This window comes from Mustela nigripes, chromosome 2, assembly GCF_022355385.1.
Source record: "Mustela nigripes isolate SB6536 chromosome 2, MUSNIG.SB6536, whole genome shotgun sequence".
NCBI classification, from domain to species: domain Eukaryota; kingdom Metazoa; phylum Chordata; class Mammalia; order Carnivora; family Mustelidae; genus Mustela; species Mustela nigripes.
Window position 1 is genome coordinate 91242231 of NC_081558.1, and position 26778 is coordinate 91269008.

A 26778-nucleotide genomic window follows, 5' to 3' on the forward strand; every position below is an offset into this window, starting at 1 on the left:
TGCTTTTTGGATATCCCAAAGCTAGACACTTGGTGGCTTGAATTCTCATTCCCAGTTGAAGGCGTTTGCTGGATCCATGTGGTCACCGTCCGACATGGAACTCCTACAGATGGTTGCCATAGTTCTAAGGACCAGCTATATAATTTATGGGGTCCCTTGTTCAAAGATTGTTAAGAATTTCAAGACAGCCTCAGCAGGTTCTTCTGAGTCGAAGTCCTGTGTGGCTACACAGGCTGCATGTCCATGGAATGGGTCCCAGGTGGCTCAAGGACAAAGGCCCGGAAGGTCACAAGATGTGAAGTCTACTCAAGAGACCATCCAGGTGGGCCTGGGTGGCTCAGTGGGTTAAAGCTTCTGCCTTCGGCTCAGGTCATGATCTCAGGGTCCTGAGACTGAGCCCCACATCAGGCTCTCTGTTCAGTAGGGAGTCTGCCCCACCCTCCCCAGCTTGCCTCTCTGCCTACTTGTAATCTCTATCAAATAAATAAATAAAATCTTTTAAAAAAGAGAGAGACCATCCAGATACCTTTCTATGGCAGCCGCTTCCCCTTGACCACTACTTTCCATACGAGGTCACAGACGGGGTGCAGCATGGCAAGGAAGTGGGGAACAAATATAACTGTGGGTAAAACAGGGCCAGATCAGGACAGGAGAAACAGTCTTTGTAGAGCCTAATAGATCGTTCCAGGATAATGCCTAAATTCTCCAAATAACTTAACACAGACAGCTGGGAAATAGCTTAATGAGAAAGTCCCTAGGCGTGATCATGAATATAGGTTAGGGCCAGAGTCTGTCACAATTGCTGTTTCTGGCTCTCTTTCTCTGTAATCAAAGTTCTGAACTGCCCTCACCTTACATGTGCCCTCACTTGGGCCCCTCACAAAGCACAAGCAAGGAGCCCACTAAGTGAGCCCACGAAAGGCAGCCAGCCAGAATCCCAGGGATTCACACGAACCTCTACCCAGCACTTTGGGCAACGCAGATCTGCAGAATCACTTCCAAGCCAAACACCACATTTATTCAGCATCCTCAGTTTAGTTTATCAAAAGGGCTGCGTGTGATTCAGACTTTCTCAAAGGAATAGAGCGCCCCCTGCTGGGTAAATGGCATCGCCGTTAAGCTGTCCATTACCAATGCACCAAAATCTGAAAATACACTGTTACTGAATTAACATCGTAGAAGACCCAGAATCAACAGTATGACTCATAGTGATAAAGTTGTCAGTTATAGGAATTATATATGGATTTGGTGATAAGTTGATTTTTTACATGTTTTATGACTCCTGAGTTCCTAACAATTTTTTTTTTAGATCTTTATCTCAATTATGGAAACGAGGAAAACATTTTGAAGTACTCAATGTTCCAGTAGGATTTCCCACTCATTTCAGAGAAGAGTGGTCTCAGAAGATCTCACAGGGGAGGAGGCTGCATGGTCCAAGGAGAGGACATGGGTTTGGAGATCAGCCAGACGAGGTTGCTAGAGTGGTTTCAGCTTGGAACAAATTGTTCGATTTTGAGTTACCATCTTGTGATCACAAGGACAATAATATCCACCTTCAAAAGTGGTTGTGAGGGCTAGAGATCCTGTGCCTGAAGTGCTCAGAAGCGCTCAGTTAACTGTGGGTCATTGTTACTGTTACTCTATTATTATGAAGTGGGTCTAATTGGGCTTCAAAGGATCTGCCGCTTCCAGACACAGAGCCTACCTTCCCAGGGGGCAGGGGCTCCATCTGGCTCAGAGAATTTGCCCCTGGGTCACAAGGGCAGTGCTCACACTGGGCACACCACTTTCTTTTGAACCCCACAACCACACTCTGGGTGCTGGCTTTGTGATACACACCTCTCACTGGGCCCATCTGGACAATTCTCCCTGTAAGAGATCCCTCCAGTCCCTCTAATTCCTCATCTGTCTTGTCAGCTCAAGCCAACTTCATCTCTCTCTTGAGCCAGTGCAAAAGCTCTTTTGTCGTTCCACCTCTGCTCTTAGCTGCTCAAACCCAGAGTAACTTCTGTTTGATAAAATGAGATCCAGTTGGGGCCACTCCCCTAGATCCCCCAGCTTACCTGCCTGCCTTGCTTGTAATTCCAGTCTCACCCTTGGGCTTTATGCAATTTGCTCTCCCTGCCATCGATCCTCAGCCCACAGATTCCTCCCCTGGCTACTCCTTCCCATCCTCCAGGTTTTGGCTCAGACATCAAGGTGGGTATGAGAAATAGCACACTTTCTTATTTTCTTCAAAGCAAATTGAATTTTTTTGGCCTCATTCTGTTGTGCTGCAGCAATTAAATCTGTGGTGGCCACTGGGGTGTTTCTTCCTTTTAGGGTGTCACAGTTGTTTGGGTTGTTCATGAGTGACCTCAAAAGTGGGTGAGGACTTCTATTCTTCAGCTCATCTGAGTCACGGCTGCTATCCTCAAGGCCAGCTCTGAGGGGCTCTGGAAGGAGGGAGCTCCAATGCTTGGGAGTCCTTGCCTAGGCTGGAAAACACCCCCAAAACACGAGTCTCTGAAGCTCATCTCACTGGGTACCACCAGCAACTGAGGCACAGTTTTCCACTACCTTTGAAGCTCCTCTCTCCTTTTCTCCCCTGCTTCCCAAGCAAGGGCTAGGGTTGTTTTTTAATTCATCTGTTCCCTATTAACCACTTACTTGGAGGAGGAAAAATTTCATAAACAAAATTACTATTTGAAGTTACGTGCTAGAAGTCTTGTTATAACATCTCACTATGATCATCCAGTCTAAGTCAGGTCTCCCAGACCAACTCTCTATACCCTGTGCTATAGGGCCGCACTGCTGGGGCTCAGTGTGTCTGACCACACACCCATCCTCTGACTCCTGGCTCTGTGTTGGCTACCAAGAGTATGGTCACACTGTTCTCCAGGTAGCCTTGAACCCTGGGAATGCCTGCAGTATGTCTTCCCAGGAACAGCAGGAGGGGCAGAACCAATGGCTGGGCATTGCACACTGGATATAAAGGCCTAGCCACTTGCCTGCAGCTGGGGAAATGGGGTGACCTCACATTCCTAGCACCCATGGAACTGGCTCTTGACATCAGCTTGGCACTCTTTGCTCAGCCTTCTCCTCTGCTCTAGTCTGTTTCCTTCACAGGCTCCTCCTGAGAGCACCTCAATAAATTCCTTACACACGAGACTGCCTCAGGCTTTGCTTTCAGGTACCCAACCTAAATGACAGCCTATTATTTCCCTTCCCCACACGTCACAACTTAAAATCATAGATGTGAACAATTATTGGCTTGATGTTTGTTTCCCCCACTAAACAAAGGCAGATGTACTTCTGTTCACTGCTGTACTCCCAACACCAAGGGAGATGGCTTTTATGAAAGGCGATGCATTGAACTGGACACTGCACGAACACAGCCTCTCAAACCTCGCTCTGCAGACTTCCCTCTTGGGTGCTGTGCGACATTTGCTTGAAAAGCCGCCTAGCATCTCTTGGGGCCATCATCGTCAAGCCAGCCCTAGATTCATTCCCAAGCCGCAGTGGACAGTGTGGCCCAGGTTTGGTCACCTCATTCCTGACACAGTGAGCTGTGGTTTGGGCACCACATCACAGGTCAAACTTGGCGTGGGGGGACCATTCTTTGATGAGGGTGTAAGCCAAGCAGATACATCAACAGTTCTCTATCTTTACAAGCATCATACTGTGATTCAGTGAAAATCAAGACAGCTTTCACATTTTACTGGTCTACCTATATCCCTAGGAAAGGCTGGATTCATATGAACATGCCCTAGATTCCTTGATGTCAGCGTCTTAGCTGTTACATAGTTATAGACTAGTTATAGTAAAACCCTTATTTAATTAGAATGTGTAGGAACCATGGCATTCTAGGTACTTTCAGTTTTTGAAAAACTTTTCTCGTAATATATATTTTTCCTGAACATTAGACCCCTCTTTTCTACTGGGTTGTCTGTCTTTTGTTATTGAGGGACTGGTGACTTGGGGTCTTTATTCTGAGATGACTGACTTGTAGCCAAGACATGATGCACAGGGAGATCAGCCTGCATGTGTCTGGATTACAGGAGTTGCTACAACTCCATTTCCGATTGAAAACCTAAAATCAGCCCATTTGTGATAATACTTCTTCCTAAAAGCTAGGCAAATAAAAAGACCCCTAAAAAAGAAGAGGGGTGCCTGGGTTCAGTCAGCTGGGCATCTGCCTTCTACTCCTGTCACGATGCCAGGGTCCTGGGATGGAGACCTGTGTTAGACTTCCTGCTTAGCAGGGAGCCCACTTCTCCCTCTTCCTCTGCCCAATCCCCTTCATGTGCACATGCTCTCTCAAATAAAATCCTAAAAACCAAAACAAAACAAAATGCAGAAGACACACTTCAGTGATTCAGTCTTTCTAGTTTTTGAATGAGGGATACAGAAATAGAAGACAGGGCCTCTTCCCACAGTTCACAACCTAGGCAAGAAAACGTTGAGATGTCACTTAACAGAGGCAAATGATTTCAGGAGATAAATGTCCATGTTTTCAAAATAGGAGTTTTTTTTTTTTTTTTTTAAAGATTTATTTTTGAGAGAGAGAGGAAGAGCGAGCGAGTGGGGGGAAGGGCAGAGGGCAAGAGAAATCTCAAGCAGGTTCCCTGCTGAGCATGGAGCCCAACCTGGGGCTCAATCCCAGGACACTGAGATCATAACCTGAGCTGAAATCAAGAGTCGGATGCTGAACCAACTGAGCCACCCAGGTGCCCCTCAAAATACAAGTTTTTATATACATGTATAACTGAACATGGGCTTCATGGTGTTTCCGTCATATCTGAAAGGGCTGTGAAAACACAAAATCTTGTTACTGAATAAAACTAGTGGTCCAGGTAGCCAAAGGTCCTTTCCAATGGCACCTAATTAACTTGTACAGAGCAGAAGTACCTGTCAGATAACCTTTAATCTATGAATTTATCCAAATTTTGAAAATGCCACAGGGGATCTGAGGAATCGCAACAATCCCAGATAACCATCCTGCAGTCAGGGGCTCTACACCGCTGTTCAGAGGGAGGCATGTGGGAAGTTAACAGTCCCCTCACACCTGGCTCCTCTGTCTTTGCCCGGCCCTCTCATCTCTTCAGTCACCCATGTCACGGGACACAACTCTGACAGTAAAGCTAAATCAGAGTGAAAGGCAAATGTTGAACCAGTCATGTTCAAACACAAGCTAGTGAATGAAGAACTTTTGGTTCAAAGGGCCAAATATTCTGCATTCCTGAGAAATCTCAACCGGTTTTTCATTCTGGTGTTTTCACACTGCATTTTGTCGTCACAAAAACTAGTTGGGTGTATATTTTTTAGTGTAGATTTATCATGTCAAGATCTGAATGAGGAGACAGAAAGAAAACATTTTGTATCTATGTATTTTTCAAAAATCTGTCCATGAGAAAGGAGCCAGGTGTTAGTTTCCTACAGGGGGAACATTCTCATGGAGATACTGTAAGGCCAAGTCGGTCCACTTCATTTCTTGTTCCTTAACAGATTCCGTGGTGCCACCGTTGTCCTGTTCAGGTTCAGGAAGCTCATTCTGCAAAGGTACAACAGACATTCAGAATGCTGGTACACTCTGCATTAAGAAACCCCTTAAAACTCAAGAGCACTTTGGGTGCCTGGGTGGCTCAGTAGGTTAAGCCGCTGCCTTCAGCTCAGGTCATGATCTCAGGGTCCTGGGATCAAGTCCCACATCGGGCTCTCTGCTCAGCAGGGAGCCTGCTTCCCTCTCTCTCTCTCTCTCTGCCTGCCTCTCTATCTACTTGTGATCTCTCTCTGTCAAATAAATAAATAAATAATCTAAAAAAAAAAAACAAAAACAAAAAAACCTCAAGAGCACTTAGAAATCAAACCTCTGAGTTCTTAGAAACAGGCAGCATAACTGACAGAAATCTATCCTAAAGAAAGAACTAGGATGAAAAGATGGACTTTTTATCTCCTCTTGGGTAATCAGAGGAAAGAGTAGCCATCACCTCAGAGGACATCTGTGAAACTAAATGGGGTAACTGAGATGGAGTGCTCACCCCTGCGGGCAGCCATCTGATGCTCAAGGAACGGCTGCTCTTATTACTAGTGGCTGGGCTCACCGACAAGAACGCAATACTCAGTCCTTTTTTGGGAGGCTGCTTTCATTGAATACCACATTTGCTGGAATATTCCTTAAGTATAAGAAATGTATTTTAACAAACTATCCCGTGCCCATCCTGCCAATGTTCTTACGGAGGTGAGTGGTGAGGGCTGAAAATGTAACATACTAGGTGAGGTGTCACCCTAGTGCTGGAGCACAGCAACACAAACCTTGGCAAATGACCGGTTCCTCCCCTGCTAGCATCTGTCTTAGAATCTTAAGCCATGGACCACACTTACTAGGGAATGTGACATATTTTTTCAGCTTGAGCTTTAATTTACATAGAACACTGTGTGAGTTTAAGGTGTACCAAATGATGATCTGATACATACATACTATGAAGTGATTATCACAATAGGGCTAGTTAACACACCCGTCACCTCATATAGTTAACTATGTTTTTATGTGTGTGGTTAAGAACTTTTGGTAGTTTCCTAATATTTTAAATTTAAATTTCTTATTACCAGGAGTCTGCTTTGTACTGGAGTTTACTGACACCAATATATTTCTTTTCAATTATTTCAATTTATACTTTTTTGGGGGGCAAAAACTGTTATTCAATATTGAGACTTTCAATTTCCCACTGATTCCAATTTGCAGCATATGAATGTTTTTCTTTCAAAAATACGCTCAATATATATAAATTGACTTACAATATGTACAAATGTATCTGAACACATGTTGTTCTGAGCACACATGTTGTTTTATAAACACAATATTGAGACTCTAACATAGTTGTATGAATTACAAAGAACTATTATTTACTGTAGAGCAATCATACATTCAAACCTAAAGAGTAAGTTTGGTTCTAATAATTATTTATAGCTCACAAAGCACAAACAAGTCCTTGGTTAGTGAATTATTTAACTGACAGACAAGTAACTTAATTTCATCTCATCTGTGGTATATATATATATATATATATATATATATATATATATATTTAAGATTTTATTTATTTTGAGAGAGAGTTAAGGCTAGGGTTAAGGTTAGAGAGAGAGAGAGAGAGAGCATATGTGTGTGTGTGTGCACCCAAGCAGACTCTGAGTGCACTAAGCCCAGAGCCCAATTCTGGACTCGATCCCAGGACCAAAAGATAATGACCTAAGCTAAAACCAAGGGTTAGATACTCAACCAACTGAACCACCCAGGCGCTCCTCTGTGGTATAACTTCTAAAACAGTATTTTTCATTTGGACACTACTGTCTCTTACACTGAATGCCAAGATGAAAAAACATGAACGTGCTTTGAAACCAACACAAAGTATCATAAACTATCATAAACACAACTATTAATTATGGCTTATTGCAAACTGGCCTCAATTCTTGGCAGCTACTCCCATGAAAAGGCAGAGTCTTATTTCCCCAACTTCAGATTGGGACTGACTGAGTGACTTGCCTTGGCTAGCAGAGAGCAGCCAGTGTCCTTGGGCCCATTCTTGGCTAAGCTCCATGAAGCCTCACAGTCCTTCTCTTGCTATTCTTGGAACCCTGAGATGGCCAGGTGCAGTCTAGGCTAGTCCGCTGGATAATGAGGCTTTGACCTCATCATCCCAGCTGACCTGCTACCTACCAGATGTGTGAAAAGTCTCCTCATTCCCCAGCCTCCAGCCGGCCTGCTGACTGACTGCAGAACACCAGCAAGTCTAGCCGGGATCAGCAGAGCTGGAGACTGGAAGACCCTCTCAGCTGAGACACAAATCACGAGATAAACAGCTATTGTTTGAAGTCACTCCGGGGGAGATCTGTTAGGCAGCAACAAAAGCTAACCAGTCCACATTCCCTGAGAGTCATGAGACAGGAAAAGACACAGAATAACAAGAAGGCCAGGCTACACCCTGGAAACGTCCTTCTCTCTCAACCCCTTCCACAGAAGTGGTCCCCAAATCCTGCCATATGCCTGCAAAATTCAGCAGTTCCCCTCCACCTACGTGCCTTTGGTCAGGTTCTCCTCCTCATACTACTGCGATCGCTTCCTCACTGGTCCCTCTGCCCTATCACTCGCCCCTTTCTCCATGGCACACATTCCCTAACAATTCCCTTCTGAACTAACATTCTAAAACTCAAATTTGAGTGTGGCAGATTTCTATTTTGAAAACCACTCATTCCTGGTTATCCTCAGAATGAAGTCTAAGCATGGCGTCATATACGCGTCTCAAAATCTGGTCCAAGCCCATCTTTTCTGCCTACCTTAGATGATAAATATAGTCTCTGTCCACAATGAATGTCTCACCATCTCCCAAAGCCTTTCAAAACTCTGAGCCTGTGCACATCTGTCCCCTCTGTTGAGAGTGCCCTTGTCTACCCCCACTACATTTCTGGCCCTCCCTTATGGCCAGCTTAAATATTACATTCTCTCCGAAGCCTTTCCTGATGCTCAACAAGCATCACTCACTTCCTATCCTACATCACTATTCACAACCTGGCTTATAACATTTATTACTGCAATTACTTATTTCTGTGTGTTGTCTCTCTAGATCCCAAGGGCAGGAATTGTGCCTGCCAAGTGAAAAAACAAAAGTTTGCAAGACAGGATCTGGAGCCTTCACCCAGACCTAAGTGTGAAGTCTAATTTACCAGCTACCCAGCTTTGCACAAGTTCCCTCTCTGATTCTACTCCCTTGCTGTAAAATGGAGATAACACCACTACCTTTGTAAGAGTAACTATTTATTTATTTATTTATTTTGATTTTAAGATTTTATTTATTTATTTGACAGATAGAGATCACAAGTAGGCAGAGAGGCAGGCAGAGAGAGAGAGAAAGGAGGAAGCAGGCTCCCCGCTGAGCAGAGAGCCCTAGGTGGGGCTTGATCCTAGGACCCTGGGATCATGACTGGAGCCGAAAGCAGAGGCTTTAACCCACCTGCCACCCAGGTGCCCCTGTAAGAGTATTTAAAGTTAGAAATAACGTATGTCAAATTTCAACCTTAGTATGTGGCATCAAACTGGTATTGAGTAAGTGGCAGCTAGAATTCTCATTGTGCACTCCCTTTTCACTGTTTTTCTGAACTTGAACTAAGCTGTGACCTATTATCTGATATGTGTATTATTCACTGAGCATAGTATCATCTCTTAGTCTTAAATGAAAATGTGGGTGAGTGGAATTTTACTTCTCAGTAGGCAGCAGCAGTCTACTTGGAAGGTGCATTTTATTAATAGCTCTTCTCAGGGCGCTTGGCATGATCTGAAGATAAACAATCCCTGGAGTCTGTTCTCTGTGTTTTTTGTTAGGCCTCTACGACATAAATAGGATTGAAAATAAAAATTAATGCACAATTTTTAGATGATTTATTATGGGAGTGTAAAGAAACTCCCTGCAGAAGCGTTCTCTAGAGATTGGGAAAGAAGAGTGTGTCCCAAGACCTGTTTGGTCTAAATCCAAGAGAAAACCCAGCTGTCTTCCAAAGATATTCCAGGGAAACTAGGATAGGTGTGTGTTTCGAGAATGTCTCTAAAAATAGCAAATGATCAATCACAGGTAGACAAATAAGAAATATAGTATAAATGCCGTTGCTTCTTGTTCCTCTCTTTCTTTTGTACACTGAACTCTCATCTTCTGTTTTACTAACTTTGGTGTGGCAGACAGAACATGGCTCAGAAGTCTTGAGTCCACTCCTGGCATGACCCCTAACTGAGCTCCTCAAATCAACTCTCTGAACTACAGTTCTCTTCAAATAAAAAGTCAAACTATCCAGTGTCTCCTAGAGTTAAAGGAATCCACATCTTTGTGGATTTCTTTGCCCTACTAGTTTGTCCATTGACATCCTACTTCTAGTAGGGTTCACCAGATCATATCTTTAACCCACCATCCTTGGCACAAACTATAGCCTACCAGTGGTATTGCAACATCCTCATATGGCAGCTTGTCTTCTCGCCAAGCATCGTCAATCAAATCCAAGATCCTTCCATCTCTCTGTACCTCACTGTCCATTCTTCTGCAGCTTTGATCTTGTCAGATCTGTAAGTCAAAGAGATTATTTCTTAAGCATGAAGACTGAGGAGGTGATGTAATCGAGCATTAGGCTTCCCCGGGCTTTTTAGCCTGCATGTATCTTTTGATATAACATCACCCTGGGAAATGGGAAAGACTCATCTTCTCATCTGAGTCAGGTGACAATCTAGTTCTAAGAGCCCAGTCTCTCCCTACTGCCCATTCCCTTCCCCCAACCCATGGATGCTTTATAGCACATACAGGACAGACAGCAGACATAGCCTAGTTGACAGACCAATGTCACAGTGTGACAGAAGCCTTGTGTACAAGACCACAGCATATCTAGAACATAGGTTTTCTCTCCTAATTTGCATATTCACCTTTCCCTGTTCAGAATGCCTTCAATGAATCCCTAATTAATAACCAAGTCTCCTCTCTGTCCCCGTTAGGCTTTTTCTGCACTATGTTTTACAAGAAAGTCTCCACCTGCCTCAGCTTTAATATTAGCATTCCTAGGCACAGGAGCTAAATGAACGTATTGAGATACTGAACTGAGCTATGTGAAGTGACCAACTACAGAGCTGACAGAAATCCTCAGCTGAACTTTTAAAGGAAACTGTCTTTCTTAAAATAGTGCCCAATCCAAGTTCTGAAAGGAGCACCTGCAGGTGAACAACAGCAGCAGGACCCCCTGCTGCTCATTTCTGCTTCCCTTTGGGGTTCTTTCCTCTTTTAATGCTGTACTCCCTTCAATGCCTGGACCAAGTGATCAAGATGTTACTTAGCTCCTTGGCCATGACTGACTATTTTTTCTCCTAAACATCTGCAGCCTACCTCTGGATTCCCTGTTTCCTAGTGTGGGCTCTGCTGCTCCATCATAGGTTCAATTTACTGTGTTCCCTGCCACAAAGCAGTCATCCTGATGGCCTGGAAGCCAGTGGCACCAAAGGCACTCCCAGTCACTCCTAGTTTCTGAGGCTAGGAACATTCATAAAAGGAACATTCTTTAGGGATGGACTCCCAACTCCTTCATACAGACCTATGCTTGGCCCCAGTAGCATGATTGCATAATAGCCCTAATGCCTGGGTAATAATTATTACAGGTTGGGGTTGGATAAGAGTTTTTAACCCCATGGTAAAGAGTCAGGCAAAACTGAAGCGGAAGGTGCCCAGCAATTTTGGCTACCAGTGAAACAGTTGAAGCCTTGATGTTTCACTCAAGAATTAATCCAGCACTACCCCATGGATAACGCAAAACAAGTATAAGGATATTGTCTTTAGAAAATGTACACACAGTTCCAGTTATATTTTTGGAATTCCTGTCCCACAAGAGCCCTTTTTCCTGCTGCCAGTCCTGTGTCCCTGTTGCCCGGTCCCCTGCGATACCTTCATTTTTCCAGTTGATCAGAACTAGCTAATTCTCCAAGTCATACACAGATTCCACCTTTCTGTCAAGTTTTTTCAAGCCTCACTGAGCATTTGGCCCTTGAATGTCTCCTTCTTGTCTTTATGATCCACCTAATAAGTCTGGCAGTCTTTGTAGCAGATTTCTCAGGTATCAGTGTCTACAATTATTACGTGTAAATATTGCAGACTCTTTCCCAAAGATGTGCTTTTGCAGCACATCTTTCCCAAATCCGGCCTCAATCTTTTCTTACCGTCCCTTTTCCAAACACCACTAACCCCGCCATATTTTCCAGCCTTTGCACTTAAAAGCCCCTTTCCTCCTCCGTAACGCTTATTTTCCTTTCAAACTCAACACTGGTGTCAGCTCATCTGGTCAACATCTCATTTCCAGAGTCAGGGCCCATGGTGCCTTCACTCTTCAGGGGCTGGCAGCGTGGAAAGCATCAAGACAGCCAAAGTCCAGGACACCGCCACTGTCCAAAGCACCTGCCACACTCGACAGAATGAAACACTACCACCTTCCTGAGCAAACTTGCCTTACACATGTAACAGTTCCGATGCCTAGAACGCTCGTTACAATTCCTTTGTTTCCAGCTAAACTCCAGTCTAAAAAATTTGGCTCCCAGGTCGTCTCCTGCAGGAGGTCTGCTCCTAGACCCAGGGGGAGCATGGTACCCGTCCTTCCCGGAGTCCCTTAGCTCCCTGGGCGCAGCGAATGGTCCCAACTGGGAGCTTGTCACACTGTCCATTACAAGGTTTTCCCAAACCCGCGGCACGTGTGACCCCACTCCTGTGCTCTGCAATTCTACAAACGTATAGTCACATGAATTAAACGAGACGACCTTCTACGTAGCTAGAATTGACCCTCGCAGGCCACCACCATCCGTGCACAAGTGTGGGCCCGCCCCCGTCCCGGCTTCCGGTTGGATCTACCAAATGTGGAAGCGGGGGAGGTCCAGAACTGCCCCGCCAGAGCCCTTCCACCTTCCATGGCGTGCGGAAAGGAAAGCAATTGTGAAGATGAAGTGAGACATCGACCTCAACTGACGGAAGGTTGGAAAGGGCGACGCTAAGGAACCTACGGGTCCCCGTCCCTCCAAAACCAAGACTCTGGGCGCGGGAAAATCTTACCCGCGCCGGACCCAGCGCTGCACCCGCTTCCACACAGCCCCCCCCCCCTCAGCCTCACGTGACCCACGCGCCTCTCTCACCGATCCCCGGATGTGGGTGAGCCCATATGCTTGCACGGAGGGGAGGCCTGGGAGGACACTTCAAATTCAAAGTGAGGGGGCGGTGGGCGGAACGAACGTGGCGACGCCGGAGGCTGGACGTCGGGTCGGCGGTGACGCGCGTGCGCGCCCCCTGCCGGAGGTAACGGCGGGAAGCCTCGGGGGCGCGCTCGCGCGGTCCCAGTAACCGCATGGGCGCCCGGTGGACTGACGAGGGGCGGGCGTGTCCTGGTCCGGAGGCAGCTCTGGCTGCGGTGGCGCCGCGGGCTGCGCGGCCGTATGGCCCGGGGCCGGCCTCCGCAGCAGCCCGCTGGCCACCAGGCCCGCCCTCGCCGGCCCGGGTCCGCTGCGGCGCCGGGCCCGTCGGCCTTCCCGCGTACGCCCTGCGGACCCGCGAAGGCGGATATGGCCTTGCCCGGCGCGCCGTCCCGGCCAGCCAGGTGGTCAGCCCCTCCCCAGAGGCCGGGCCGGCGGGAGGGCGGCGGGGGGTGCAAGCAGCTGCCGCCGAGTCCACGTCTACCGCGGCGGAGCCAGCTGCGGGCCGCTCTTCCTTTGCAGAGGAGGGACCCCCGGCACAGTCCTCCCGCCTAGGCTGCCTTATCTGGTTAGCTTCCCAGCATTGTTGTGACTTAGGCCATTGACCGCACGTGATGCCGGTTCATTGAGGGGGGAATTTTAGCAAGTCTTAAAAAGTGAGTTGATGTTAGTACAAGAGGCACGGAAAAGTGGCAGAAGTCTTGAAGGATTGAAGAAGTTGAGAAGCCCTGAGTTTGCGGATTGGTCCATAAAAATCAGGGGTGGGAGATCAATGACAGGCTGAGAGTTTAAAAGGGACAGTTCCTTAGGGGCACTGTAATCGCGAAGATATTTGAGGGCAGTAAATCTAGGCTCAGTGTTTTTCTTACATTCCTTACAACATCAGAGTAAAAATGAGTCTGCTGTCAATGACTGGTCTTCATTTACATCTAGGGTACCCTTATGTGCACGAGATAGTTTTCATTGAGCCTTACATGCAATTCCTTCAATTTCATTCGTTTAATAAAACAGTATTGCAGGGTAGGTACACTGCTGTTACAGAGTTCCCCTCGTGCTTGCGTTCCATTTTGTAGATGTGAAGAGGAAGTCATAATAAGGATCATACTACATATTACTTTCACATATTTACATATACTTAATGCTGTAGCTTAATGGTATAACAAAATACATGTATTTTCTTACTTGAAATGCAGTGCCGCCTTTAGATTTGTGCAGCTTCTTGCCCTTTGACTATGTCACTATCCGTGATCAGTATAGTAAAAATGAAATTAAAATGGGTTAGAGATTCATAAACATCTATTAGACATTCACACTGCCCTTAAAAATGTATGTAGATTCAGGTCTTTAAAAACTATTTCTAATAATTGCATGTTAGTTGTACTGTGCCATTTTCCTCCCATTAGAAGGTAGAAGACCTTTGCTTTGTCCTTCCCTTTCTCATTTATGTACTAGTGGTAGCCCGCTGGGACAGCATCTGTAATCCACTCTGATATATCAGAGTTGCCTCCTTAACAGTTTAAGCCACCCAGGTGCCTCTAGAGTTACCTACTTGAAAAAAAAGTCAGCTTGATTTGAAATTCATCTGAAGCTAACATGAACAGAGGTTGCAGGGATTTAATTTATTTTTAGGTTGTTTCTTTTTTTTCTTCTGAAAGCTAAATTTGCTTTTTTGATTTTATAAAAGTGGATTACTGTCATCACACCTGTGAAAATTTGTAAGAATTCCATGTTAGTATTCAGTCTGGGTTCAGATTTCCCCATCTGTCCCTTTGAACTGACCTTTTACAGTTAGCTCCTTTAGATCAAAAATCCCATAGAGGTCCACATGTTGTATTTGGTTGATACATTGTTTAAATCTTTTTTAATAGGGCAGTTCGCTTGTGTCCCCCCCCCCCCGCCCCCGCAGTATTCTAGATTTAGCTTAATGCAACCGCATGGCATCCTTTTAACAAGTACATCTTTCCCTTTAAACCAGTAGTTAGATCTAGAATTGCACTGTCCACTATGGTAACCACCAGCCAGCTCTGGCTATTTAAATTAACTAAAATTAAATAAAATTAAAAATTCAGTTTCCTAGTTTTGTTAGCCATATTTCAAGTGCCCAATAGTCAAAGGTGCCTCATGGCTACCCTCTAAATGGTGCAGACATAAAATATTTCAATAATTGCAGAAAGTTCTGTTGAATAGCTCTGCTCTGGAAGATCAGACTTAACCTCAAATTTATTTATTTTTTTGTGGGGGTAAAGATGATTCCTAGGTGATGCAGTAGATAATCTGTTGCATTAATTGTCAGAGAGGCATGAGGTGTCTGAGCTCTCTTGTGTTAAGATTGAGGAGTGTAATGCGTTCAGGTATTGTTAGCCCAATCCATCCATCCTGAAATTCCCCATGAGCTTTTCACCTAATGGTGAAATCTTTTTATGGATTTAGATAGCCTATATCCATTATTGCATTAGGGATTGCAGAATGGTGATTTTCTAATCCTATCATTCCTTCAGTATTACCTAAAAATCTTCTATGAAGAAGAACTCTACCCCACCAGCTATTTGACTGCCATCAGCTATATGAAATATAGCTTGTACAGGAAAAGCAAGAAGAATGCTTAATTCTTTCCCTGTTTTCAGACTACAGTAATGAGGTGGTGGCCTACCAATCTCCAAAGGTAACCATGAGGGGTTTTGCCTTTTTTTTTTTTTTTTTAAATCTTCATGGACTTGACTGTATTTAAACTGTTTCAATTTGTTGCAGTCTTTTTTTTTTTTTTTTTTAATACTCAAATTGCTCTGCCTTTGGTCAGTGGCACCTCTTTATGTTGGCTCCTGTCCATCTTCATATGATCAGTAGTCTTTGATAATTCATTTCCATGTTTTCTGGTAAAACATGTTCTTTCATCATTTATACATTAATGGCTACCAAAAAGCCCTGGTTCCTTTGGGTGGGAGATGGTATTTAGAGACCCTAGTCTGGGTGCTAGAGGTGCTCATGGTGCCAGGTTGGTCAGTGGTTCTAGGATTTACAGTGGCCAGAGTTAGGAAATACATATATTTTTAAATATACAGAATTCATATATTTTAATTTAATTTATAGTATATAAATATATATTTTAATTTAATTTTCATATTTTAATTTAATTTTTATATTAAATTATATTTATATAATTATAATTTAATTTTTTATATTTGTTTTTATATTTGGGTCTTTTAGTTTGCTGAAAATCTTGGAACCTAATATCATTAATATAATTACTTTTTTTCCTATCCTATATTACATATATTGATTTCAGATTATACCAATTTTATTATTAACAATATGATTCCTGAATAGTTTTTAGGATTTCTTTGCAGTTATTTTTTATCTTTAGTTATATTCCACTTGGGATTACAAGTACAATAGAATTTTTGCATTTTAAAGGTATGTGAAACATTTTATTATATGGTTATTTTTCCACCTTGATATCTAATTGATAGTTGATTTGTTTAATTTTGTTTCCCAATTTTTCCAAACTGCTTTTTTCCCCCCATTTGGATTTGATTTATTATATTAAAACATTAATATAAAACTAGTACTATAAAACACAGATATCCGGAAAAGTTTAGTGTTCATTCCTCTTTTCTCTACCCTAGTTCTCTTTCTTTTTCTTTCTTCCTTCCTTTCTTTCTTTCTTTTACTTTTTTAAAAGAAAATATTTATTTTGAGAGAAGAGAAAGGACAAGCAGAAGAGCGGAGCAGAGGGAGAAGTCAACTCCCAACTGATCAAGGAGCCCAGTGTAGGACTTGATCCCAGGACCCTGGGATCATGACCTGAGCAGAAGGCAGATACTTAACTGACTGAGCCACTTAGGCACTCCCTAGTTCCCTTTCTTATAGGTATCATATTTAGTAGCTTGGGTTTATCCCTCCATAAAAACAAATGCATTATCTGCTTGCTTTTCCCCCCTAGTAATATATGCCTTGTAGATCCTCCTAAGAAGTATGTTATCTGTTTTTACAGCTTCATAATATTCCACTGGTAGATGAATATTCAGTTAGTCCCTGTTGATAGGCATTTGTGTTGTGTGCAACTATTGCATATAGTGCTGTACTGTGTGGCCTTGTACATATGTGATTTTGTATTTTTGCCATTGTGGCTTTGGGAAAGCTTCCTAGAAGTGGCGTTGTTGGATCAAAGGGTAAAGGCATATTTTTTAGGTGCGAAGTATTGCCAAAATCTCAATAGAAATTGTATCATTTTCCATTCCTGTCTATAATGTATGTGAGGGCCCTTTTTCCCATAAATATAATTTGTCATAAGAGTGTATTGTCCATATTTTGAGTTTTGGCTAATCTAAATACAGAAGAAAAGGTAACTTGTTGTATTTTAAATTTGTATTTCTCTTCTTGTGAACAAGATAGAGCATCTTTTCATGTGTTTTAGTTAATTAATTTTAAGTGTTTATTTTAATTTCCATTAATTAACATACAGTGTTTTATTAATTTCAGGTGTACAAAATAGTGATTCAACAATTCCATACCTCACCAAGTGCTCATCAGGACAAGTACACTCCCTAATCCCCAAACCTATTTCACCCATCTCTCCACCTACCTCCCCTCTGGGAACTATCAGTTTATTCTCTATAGTTAAGAGTATGTTTCTTGGTTTGTGGCTCTCTCTCTGTCTCTTTCTTCCCTTTGCTCATTTGTTTTGTTTTTTAAATATATGTGTAAAATCATATGGTATTTATCTTTTTCTGACTTATTTTACTTAGCATTATACTCATTATACTCTCTATCTTCATCCATGTCATTGCAAATAGAAAGATTTAATTTTTTATGGCTGAGTTATATTCTGTCATATGTATATATCCATGGAGATATGTATATCAATCCATTATGTCTATGTATATTTATCTGTATATTTGTCTCACCTCTTCTTTATCCATTCGTCAATTTTTGGACACTTGGGCTGCTTCCATATCTTGACTATTGTAAGTAATGCTGATCTTATATGTTTAAGGTCATTTGCATTTCTTTTTTTGTGAACTACTTGTTCATAACTTGTGTGCATTTTTTATAGATTCCCTTTTCCCCCCTCAATTTTTATTTTTATTTTATTATTATTTTTCAAGATTTATTTATTTTAGAGAGAGAGAGTGAGCGAGCTTGGGGGAGGAGCAGAGGGAAAGGGAGAGAAAAACTCAAGCAAATTCCACATTGAGCACAGAGCCAGACAGGGCCTTGACCTTAATACCCATGAGATCATGACTTAAGCCGAAACCAGAGCTGGATGCTTAACTGACTGTGCGACCCAGGCATCCCTTCTCCTCAATTTTTAGATGCTTTTTATATATTTGGATAAATAATACTCTCTGATGAAACTTTCAAATATTGTGGTCTTTAGACTTCACTTATGCAATTTTCCTACGTAAAAGTGTATTTTTACCTACTCTGATTTCTTAGCTTCCTCCTTATTCTTTCTGGATTTTGAGCCATAGTTTGATCAGTGTTTTAAAAATTCCACTTTTATTTTGGAAAATTTCTTTGTTACTGTATCTGTGATTTTTTTTTTTCCACCTTAAGTTTAAGTAGGAACCTTTCTGGGCAATGGTAAATTATTATTTATTGGAGCAGCCAGTTTATCAACCATAGTAATTCTGACAGAGCCATAGATCTTTGTAATCATGGTAATGCCAAGACAGGAAAGGGACAGAGCATTGTTAGCCTCCTTTAAATGAGACTTGTTAAGTAGCATATCCCTTCTGTTAGTACACACTAATTCACAATTCTATCCAGAGATTTTATTTTCTTCCTGTGTCCCATTTTGTGAGTAATTTGATCATGGGTTTATACTTAGAATATTTTTCTTGATCTGTAAATGAAGAGTTTAAAGAGGAGTCCTTCAGATCCTTTCTAGCTCTTAAATTCCAGTATGCTAATGAATTTCAAAGCTTTGCCTTTTATTAGATATCCTATCTGGATTCTTTTTCCCCTAAGATTTAAAGTGTGTTTTTCCTGCTTCCTACCCTGTGTTCCCTTTAATTCTTCTATTCTAGATTTCACTGATTTAAAATAGCCTTCATTCCAAAGGAGAGTTACAATAAATAACTTAAAAGAGTTATAATTAATAAGTTATATTTGTTGAGGTCTTGGTTTAACTGCAGAAGTGACAGTTGTAGAGCTATACAGTTTTTATGTAACCACGTTAGCATTTTACGTTAGTGGCAAGGAGTAGTAGATTACAAATGGTGAGTAATTTGCATTTATTTTTATGAACAAAGAGTATCTAACTTTACATCGCTATTACATGGCACAGGCAAAAGAAGAAAGCAGAGTGACATAGTATATAGAGGTGAGTGAGGCTCGGTGTGGTTAGGAAGGAAGCGGTGAGAAACTCAGATGAGAAGAGTCCACAGAAAATCTGAGCCCTTGCTATTTACCTGATCCTAAACAATGAGAACTGATGGTGTTTGGCAGCTGTTCAAATAGATGGTGAAGGAATTGGTAAAGAAACACATTACACATTAGATCATTTTCTAGAGAGAATGTTGCTGGTCCTCCATCCCCAATTTTTAAAAACAGAGATCTCTGTTTTAGTCTTGGACCATTAGTTTTACTTCTGAAATGGCAATTTCCAAAGGTGTGGGTTATTTTCACTATTGTGTTACTGCCATCTGGTGTCCATGGTGGTGAGTTTGCATTTTTTCCTGTACCCAGACTTTTTCGTTTGGTTTCATTTATTGCCAAGAAGACACTATTAAGCCAAAAGGAAAGATTAAGGTATTTTAAGATCTGGAATCCTGTAAAATTTATGAAGATTGCATATTGGTTGGGACTTAGAAGTTACTGCTTAAGTTTGATCCTATGACTCTAATGTATAGTTTACTGTAGTCAACCTATTTAACCCTCTAAGCCTGTTTCCTCAAAGTAATTGTGTCTGTCTTTTATGAGTGTTGTGAAGAATGAATTAAACAGTGTGTAGGAGGCAGAACAGTTGTGCACTCAGTGACTATTACCTTCTGTCGTAAACATTGCTAATTATAAATAATATCATCTAGAAAATTATTACTATATATTACTGTGTGTTACTAATTTATATTGCTAAATATATTAATGTTTAAGAATGAAATGACCTAAAGAAGTATAATTTTACTGATGATAGTTTTTAATGTCTGTAGTAGCGCTGTCCTTAGGAATAGCACTTTTTAATGGATTTAATAAATATCCATATACAGTAGACAAGAGCATGCTACTTACAGTGGACATTGGCTACTAGAATGTCATGGTACCTTGCGGACTATAGTTCATACTGCTCATTTTACAGATGCAAAAACTGCAGTCCAAGGACACAAAACTACTTAGTTGCACAATAGGACTCTCTCCTGGGTTTTTTATCCACATGTACTGTGTAGACTGGGCACTGCCTCGCAGCTCCCCAGAGTAGAATAAGACATGGAATCAGGATTGTGCTGTAATTGACTATATCAGGGTTTGAAAGAAGGTGGATTAGAACATGAAAACCTCTATCTTTAAGTGTTTATTTTATTTAACATTGGTGTAAGGTGAAGGATCAGCCAGCTGGAGAAAAAGCCTCTCTGCCATATTTGTGCACAAATAGTTAAGTACTTCCATTAGTAACTTTAGAAATGGATGCAAATAGCATGCAGTAGTTGTATTTTCCAATCTTCCATTCTCTTCTCTGTCTCCAGGACACACTGTCCTCACCTTTGTCACTACATTTATCATACTGAGGGAACATTCTTGGTTAATTTTTTCTTTCACATACTTGACTATTAATTCCTTGAAAAGGAGCATGTCTTTCATCCTTGTGTATCTGGAGGTTAGTATGACACTGAATTCTCTGTTAAATGAAGAAATCCCCTTCCAGAGCATTGTAATTTTTGGATGAGGCATTAGGACGAATGGGTGGAACCTTCCACCACAGCTTTTGAGAATTACCTAAAGACTAATTCAGGGCTGAACCTTTGAAGGCTTAAGGAAAAAAGCAGTGTCTCAGGAGTGAGAAGTAGTTTGACATTGGTTGATGTTTTGTAGAATTGAGAAACCAGCAAAGGGTACTTCTTCTCTTTTTTTTTAAGCAAAGGGTACTTCTATTGTCATTTCTGAATTGAAGGGTGATCTTTCACCTCTCTTCCTCACCTTCCTTTCTTAATGGTGTGACTTTACCTTTCTATGGCAGCCTGTTCTCTCTCCTTTCTTTCTTTTTGTACTATGCCCTTCTCTATGACCAGCTTGTACAAGGGGGTTGGGAAGAGGGAGGGGAATTGTGATAAGTTCAGCCAAAACATCGAACATGTGTGTGCCATACTGAAACACTAGGCTCTCGAGCTGGAATACAATTAAATTTTTGCCCTTGAGGGCTGAATAGTAAGGAATACGTGTGTGCAAAAACCTCATTCTGGATCGATGTAACTCCTGTGAAGGCACCTGTTAAGGACTAGCAGTGGGGAAGTAGAGAGGAGGGACGGCCTATAGAGTTGCCTTTGAAGGGAGGGAGAATGTTCTAGGAAGCTTCGCTGGCCTGTCATCTGAAGGGTGTGGGTAAGATCTCCCATGATGGACCAAGGAGTTCAAGCTCAGGGCATTTAATCTTTTTATAATGTCTCTTAAAATAAAAAAATCTACTTTTCCTCTGACATGTGTAATCCCTAATTCCACTCATTTTGTGAGAGGCTTTGTATCACTGTCCCTCTGCTTCTAGCCCCCCTGGTTCATAGGGGTACAAGAATGAGGTACAATTACTATCATGTGGGGAGAGTATCAGCACAATTCAGATCATTGTAAGTTACTTTCTTTCAGCCTGAAGTGTATTTGGTTTGAATATTTCTTGAAGTGGTGTTCCTTGACTGCTTCAATAGTCATCCTAAGAAGTGCTATGTTTTCTCAGTTACTTGTTATTGTGTGCTTTCACATTTTAAGTAGGACTGTTAGAACTTAAAAAAGGTATTTTCTCCTGAATAATTTTTTTTTTCTTTCCCAGTTGCCAAACCAAAGGGGATTTGGCGATGGAGGCTTTGTTGGAAGGAATACAGAATCGGGGACAGGAAGGGTAAGTTTGTTATTGACCTTAAACTTCTCACTAAATTATTTAGTTAGTTTATTTATTTATTAAATATTTTATTTATTTATTAAATATTTTATTTATTTATTTGAAAGAGAGAGAATGAGAGAGACAGCATGAGACAGGGGAGGATCAGAGGGAGAAGCAGACCTCCCACTGAGCAGGGAGCCCCGATGCTGGGCTGGATCCCAGGATTCCAGGATGATGACCTGAGCCAAAGGCAGTCACTTAAGCAACTGAGACACCCAGGCGCCCCTCTCGCTAAGTTTAAAAAGCATTTCCAAGTTATGCCTCTGATCATTTTGTGCCTTGGGTATAGAAGCAAAAATGCTGAGTGGAAGCTCAGCCGATCCATGTCCTGTCTGTGGACAGCATCTCTCTCTGGGGTGTTTGCCTTATCTCAGCAATGTGGAGCTAGCTGCTTGCTTTCAACCCACTCTCAATTTTCTCTTCAAAAGTGAAAAGTTGAAGTTCAGAAGTTTTGTACATTAAGAACAAATGCTTTTATAAAGAAGTATTTAAGCTTTCTAAGCTACAGCTTTCTGTGGCTATTTCTGGAAACCTGTTTGAATCCAGTACTTCTTTGTCTACTTCTTTTTCTGCCTCTGAGATATCTGGCATCTCCTGTAACTGTGAAGGACAAAGGTCAGTTTACCATAAGGTCGGTTGCAGTAAGTTTCTAGTAATAAGGTGGGAAGAAATAGTTGAAATACATCTGCCTCAAGGATGTGTTTCTTGAAACAGTTCTTAAAATTGTATTGTCATTTTCCCAATAGCTTCCTCACTTCAACGGCTTTTTATTTTGGTTAGCTAAAAATGTGACAAGCTTGCCTGGATTCTTCCTGACAGTGTTTCTAAAACATTACAAAAGGGCTAGTTGTTGGTTGTGGAAGCATTGCTCACAAGCCTGACTTAGACATCAGTCTTGTGTTTGATGGAATGACTTAGGCTTCAGAGTTGGGTATTAGAAGAAAGCAAGGTACATAGGGGAATAAGAAATCACCTTAATATGAACATGGAAGGGAAAAGCTCAGAAATCCTTTTCTTTGTCTCTAATAAGTTCTTTATTGACATCATTCTACCTCAGCAGGGTTTACATCTGCTATATTTTTATACAGGAAAGAGGAAAAAAATCATGGGCATGTGTTCTTATTTACAGGGGATTTTTGACATCCTGTGAAGCAGAACTACAAGAGCTCATGAAACAGATTGACATAATGGTGGCTCATAAAAAATCTGAATGGGAAGGGCAGACACATGCTCTTGAAACTTGCCTGGACATCCGTGAACGAGAACTTAAGGCCCTTAGGGGTCAGTTGGATATGAAACACAAAGAGGTAAAGCTGTTGATTCACTCCTCTTTTTGGTATTTGACCTTGGCTTTTATATTAAATATGTTTCTTTTTTAAAAAATTCTTTGTTTAAGTTCAACTTAGTTAACGTGTACTGTATTACTAATTTCAGGAATAGAATTTAGTGATTCATAAGTTGCATGTAACACCCAGTGCTTGTTACGTCACGTGCCTGCCTTCAAGCCCATCACCCAGTTACGTTATCCCTCACCCCCCTCCCTCCAGCAGCCCTCAGTTTGTTTCCTAGAGTTAAGAGTTGCTTATGGCTTGCCTCCCTCTCAATTTTCATCTTATTTTTTTCCCTTCCTTACCCCTATGTTTATGTTTTGTTTCTTAAATTCCACATAGGAGTGAAATCATACGGTATTTGTCTTTCTCTGACTGACTTATTTTGCTCAGCATAATACCCTCTAGCTCCATCCACATTGTTGCAAATGGCAGGATTTTGTTCTTTTCGATGGCTGCATAATATTCCATTGTATATGTGTGTCTACACACACACACACACACCCCTCCTCTTCTTTATCCATTCATCTGTCAATGGACATCTGGGCTCTTTCCATAGTTTGGCTGTTGTGGACATTGTTGCTCTAAATGGGGTACATGTGCCCCTTTGAATCACTTTTTGTATCCTTTGGATAAATACCTAGTAGTGCAATTACTGGGTCATAGGGTAGCTCTATTTTGAACTTTTTGAGGCACCTGCATACTGTTTTCCAGAGTGGCTATACCAGTTTGCATTCCTAAGTATGTTTCTTAAATATTTGCTGAAAAAAGCATTTGTATGTCGACTTAGTTTCTATATTATATTTTAATTCTCATGGTTTCTTTTAGGAGAAGAATTTGTTGTGAAAACACATAAGAATATTAATATTTATTTCAAGTTATATTTGTATATCAATATTTATTTCATATTACCTTGCTCACATATAATACCTAACTTCTTTAAGAAAATGTAGAGGGTGTATAGCCGTTATCCTATTACATGCCTTTATTAACATTGACTTGAGTTTAGTGAACATTGCTTTTGGCTTCATTTTATGGCTAGGGTAAAAAAGTTAAGCCCAAAATTTAGTAACTTGCCTCTTTGGGTTCGATTTAAAACGAAATTCATAAAACCCTTAAAAAATTTTTTATTTGCCCTTGTTGAAAATTGGGAGAAAAGAAAGAAAAGAGAAAAATAAAACTTACTTGCAATCCCACCACCACTAGTTATTGGTGATTTGGGGGAAAAATTTACTAATATGCTGATCGATTTCTCACAGTTTAGCTGATACAGTAAAAAGAAGAACATAGAATATTGGAAGGAAAGCAGAAAACACTTCTAAGCCCAAGAATTGCTTCTAAATGCCTGGCATCAATGTCTATGTGAGGGTTGGAAAAGTTGTAGGGAGGCCCTGGTCCCACGCCCCACTTTGCCGGGCTCCTACAAGTAGAATCACCACACATGAGTACTGTTGACTCAGCTTACTCGGGGACACTTCTGTGAGTCTACACACTGACATTATGATTCTTTTGATGACACATAGCAAGAGTGTCATTTTAAAAACGTTTCATGTAACAAGGAGAGGATTAGTCATCATAAAAAGTGTTTTATGCTTGTCAGGGGAATCTCTCAGTGGCTGGCCATTTGCACTTTGGATCAAAGCAGTACAGAATACAATTGGCCACATCAAATTCAGTTTTCTGTGAATGCCATTTGCTAAACTGGAATTTATTTTAAAACTTGAGTAGACCTTAAAGAATGTATTTTAAAATTATACCTCATGTAAAGATGTAGAAGATGGCAAAAAAAATACATGGAATGATAATCATACTTGATTTTTTAAACATTGTAATTTAGGTATGGTCAATGCTCCTTGTCTGGTAAGCTACTTTAGCTACCACTTCTTTATTTTTCCTGGGGTGAAAAAAAGTAGTTTTGTTTAGTAAGTCAAAGTGATTCAGTTTCCTAGCTAAGAAAAACACTATATCTATCTATCTATCTATCTATCTATATATCTATATATATCTATCTAAGTTGTTTATTTTGTTAGAAACCCATTAAAGAAATTCCCACGTGCTGTGATTATGAGAATATTTAGTCACTCTGAGACTGTTTAAACTTATTCCTGTAGCTTGGTTTTAATCTCAGGGGCATTACTACCATTACTTAATACCTTAAAAAGAAATTAAAGGGATTGAATGGATAGGTTCCATGGTAAGGATGTGAAGATTACAGTTTTGGCCTGGGGACATAAAAGAAATTTAGAATTGTAGCTGTCTGGTCAATTTACTGCTTCATTGATTGGGTTGCTGAAAGTTGATTAAGTTTCTAGAAGTAAAATGCTTTTACCAAATGCTAGTAATGGGACTCTATCCCATAGAGTTCTTCTGTGAAATTGTGTGGTTTTTAACATGTTCATAATCTACTTTGATATAGGAGTTAGAAAATAGAGCTTTAAGTTTTTGTCATTCTTATTTGTTTGAAAGTTCTAGGCCTAGAAGCTGTGCTATGGTATGAACCAGTGCTACGGTATGAACCAGTGCTACTCAAACGACACTGAGATGGAAAGCTTTCACGAGATTGTGAATCAGTATATTGCATCCTCCACTTCATGGAAAGTTTTGCTGCGTAAAAAAATGCCAGCTGCACTAAACAGTGTGTTTGGTGATGTCATTGCTTCACATTCTGCCTCAAGCTCCTTATCTTGCGCTGGATTGCTGTAGTGATCAGCTCCAGCCTATGTGCAGATCATGCTTGTGGGAGCACTAGCATAAACAGTTCATTTTGTAAGTGAATGCTTTAGCTGTTTTCTGATTACATTGTTGGGCTTGGCTGTTTCTGCTGGTGATAGATAACTCCTAATGCCATGCAGAGCAGGCTGACCTGATGAAATGAGTGAGGAACTTGGAGTCCTAACTCTGTCTCTTTTCTGCTGATTGGCCTTGGACAAATAGTCTTGTGTAAAATTGGGATATAATGTTTTTGTCCCAGGGTGGTTATGAAGAGTGAGTTACTATTTAAGAAAGCTTTCTGAAAACTCAGTTGTATCTCAAACAATCTGTTATTTCAACTCTTTCTTCTATCATCCATACTGGCAGTTTCAAACCTTAGCTCCTATTTTTCTGCCCAATGCCATTCCTCACTCTCAGCATTCATCCTCTTTTTCTCCTTTTTTTTTTTTTAAAGAAATTTCAGTATTGGTGAGTGCCCATTATTGACTGGATCTTGGTACAGAAATAAAATTAAGCAATCTTATCTTCTCATTTAATATTTATGCTTGCCACTTGTAGTAAATAAAAAGATAAATGGTTCTGGAAGGCGCGTAAGAAAAACCAGTAATCACCTGCCCGCCCCTCAGAAAGTGGGATTCTGGCTTCTCTGAAGCAGTCATTTCAGTGCCTTTAATTCTTTCTTTTGGTATTTTCCCCATGTTTCTAAGTGGCATTCAATACTGATTTTTCTGAATTTTCAGTTTTAGCTATTTATCTAATGACTTGCTGCTATAAGAGATGAGTTTTGCTCTTTTATATAAAATTCACATCCCCTTATCCTGCCAGGATTATAGATCTTAATTTTTGGTTAAATTAGCATTTAGTATTTACATCATTAAAATGGCAAATATTATTCACATCTGAGTCAGAGAGTGTAATGATAAACT

At 41.2% G+C, this 26778-nt stretch overlaps 2 protein-coding genes across 12 annotated transcripts in view; one reads left to right on the forward strand and one right to left on the reverse strand.

The window, feature by feature from the left end:
* Nucleotides 1–5351: 5351 nt before the first annotated feature.
* On the reverse strand, nt 5352–12751 carry ANAPC13 (anaphase promoting complex subunit 13). 4 transcript variants are annotated; one of them, XM_059390962.1, is made up of 3 exons: nt 12674–12751; nt 9957–10082; nt 5352–5533 (listed from the first exon to the last, which is right to left on the reverse strand). In XM_059390962.1, the coding sequence occupies exons 2-3, from the start codon at nt 10053–10055 to the stop codon at nt 5408–5410; spliced, it is 225 nt and encodes a 74-aa protein (XP_059246945.1). In that variant the 5' UTR covers nt 10056–10082; nt 12674–12751; the 3' UTR covers nt 5352–5407. The 4 variants fall into 4 exon arrangements, with proteins under 4 accessions (XP_059246945.1, XP_059246943.1, XP_059246942.1 ...); XM_059390960.1 differs by having other exon boundaries at nt 12594–12683; XM_059390959.1 differs by lacking the exon at nt 12674–12751 and adding an exon at nt 12305–12404.
* CEP63 (centrosomal protein 63) overlaps nt 12605–26778 on the forward strand; it is a 54850-nt gene continuing 40676 nt past the window's right edge. For 6 of the 8 annotated variants that reach the window (XM_059390950.1, XM_059390955.1, XM_059390951.1 and 3 more), the window contains exons 1-3: nt 12844–13131; nt 21702–21770; nt 22942–23119. In XM_059390950.1, the coding sequence (XP_059246933.1) occupies nt 12971–13131; nt 21702–21770; nt 22942–23119 (408 nt within the window). In that variant the 5' untranslated portion in view covers nt 12844–12970. The other 2 variants (XM_059390954.1, XM_059390952.1) reach the window with 2 other exon arrangements.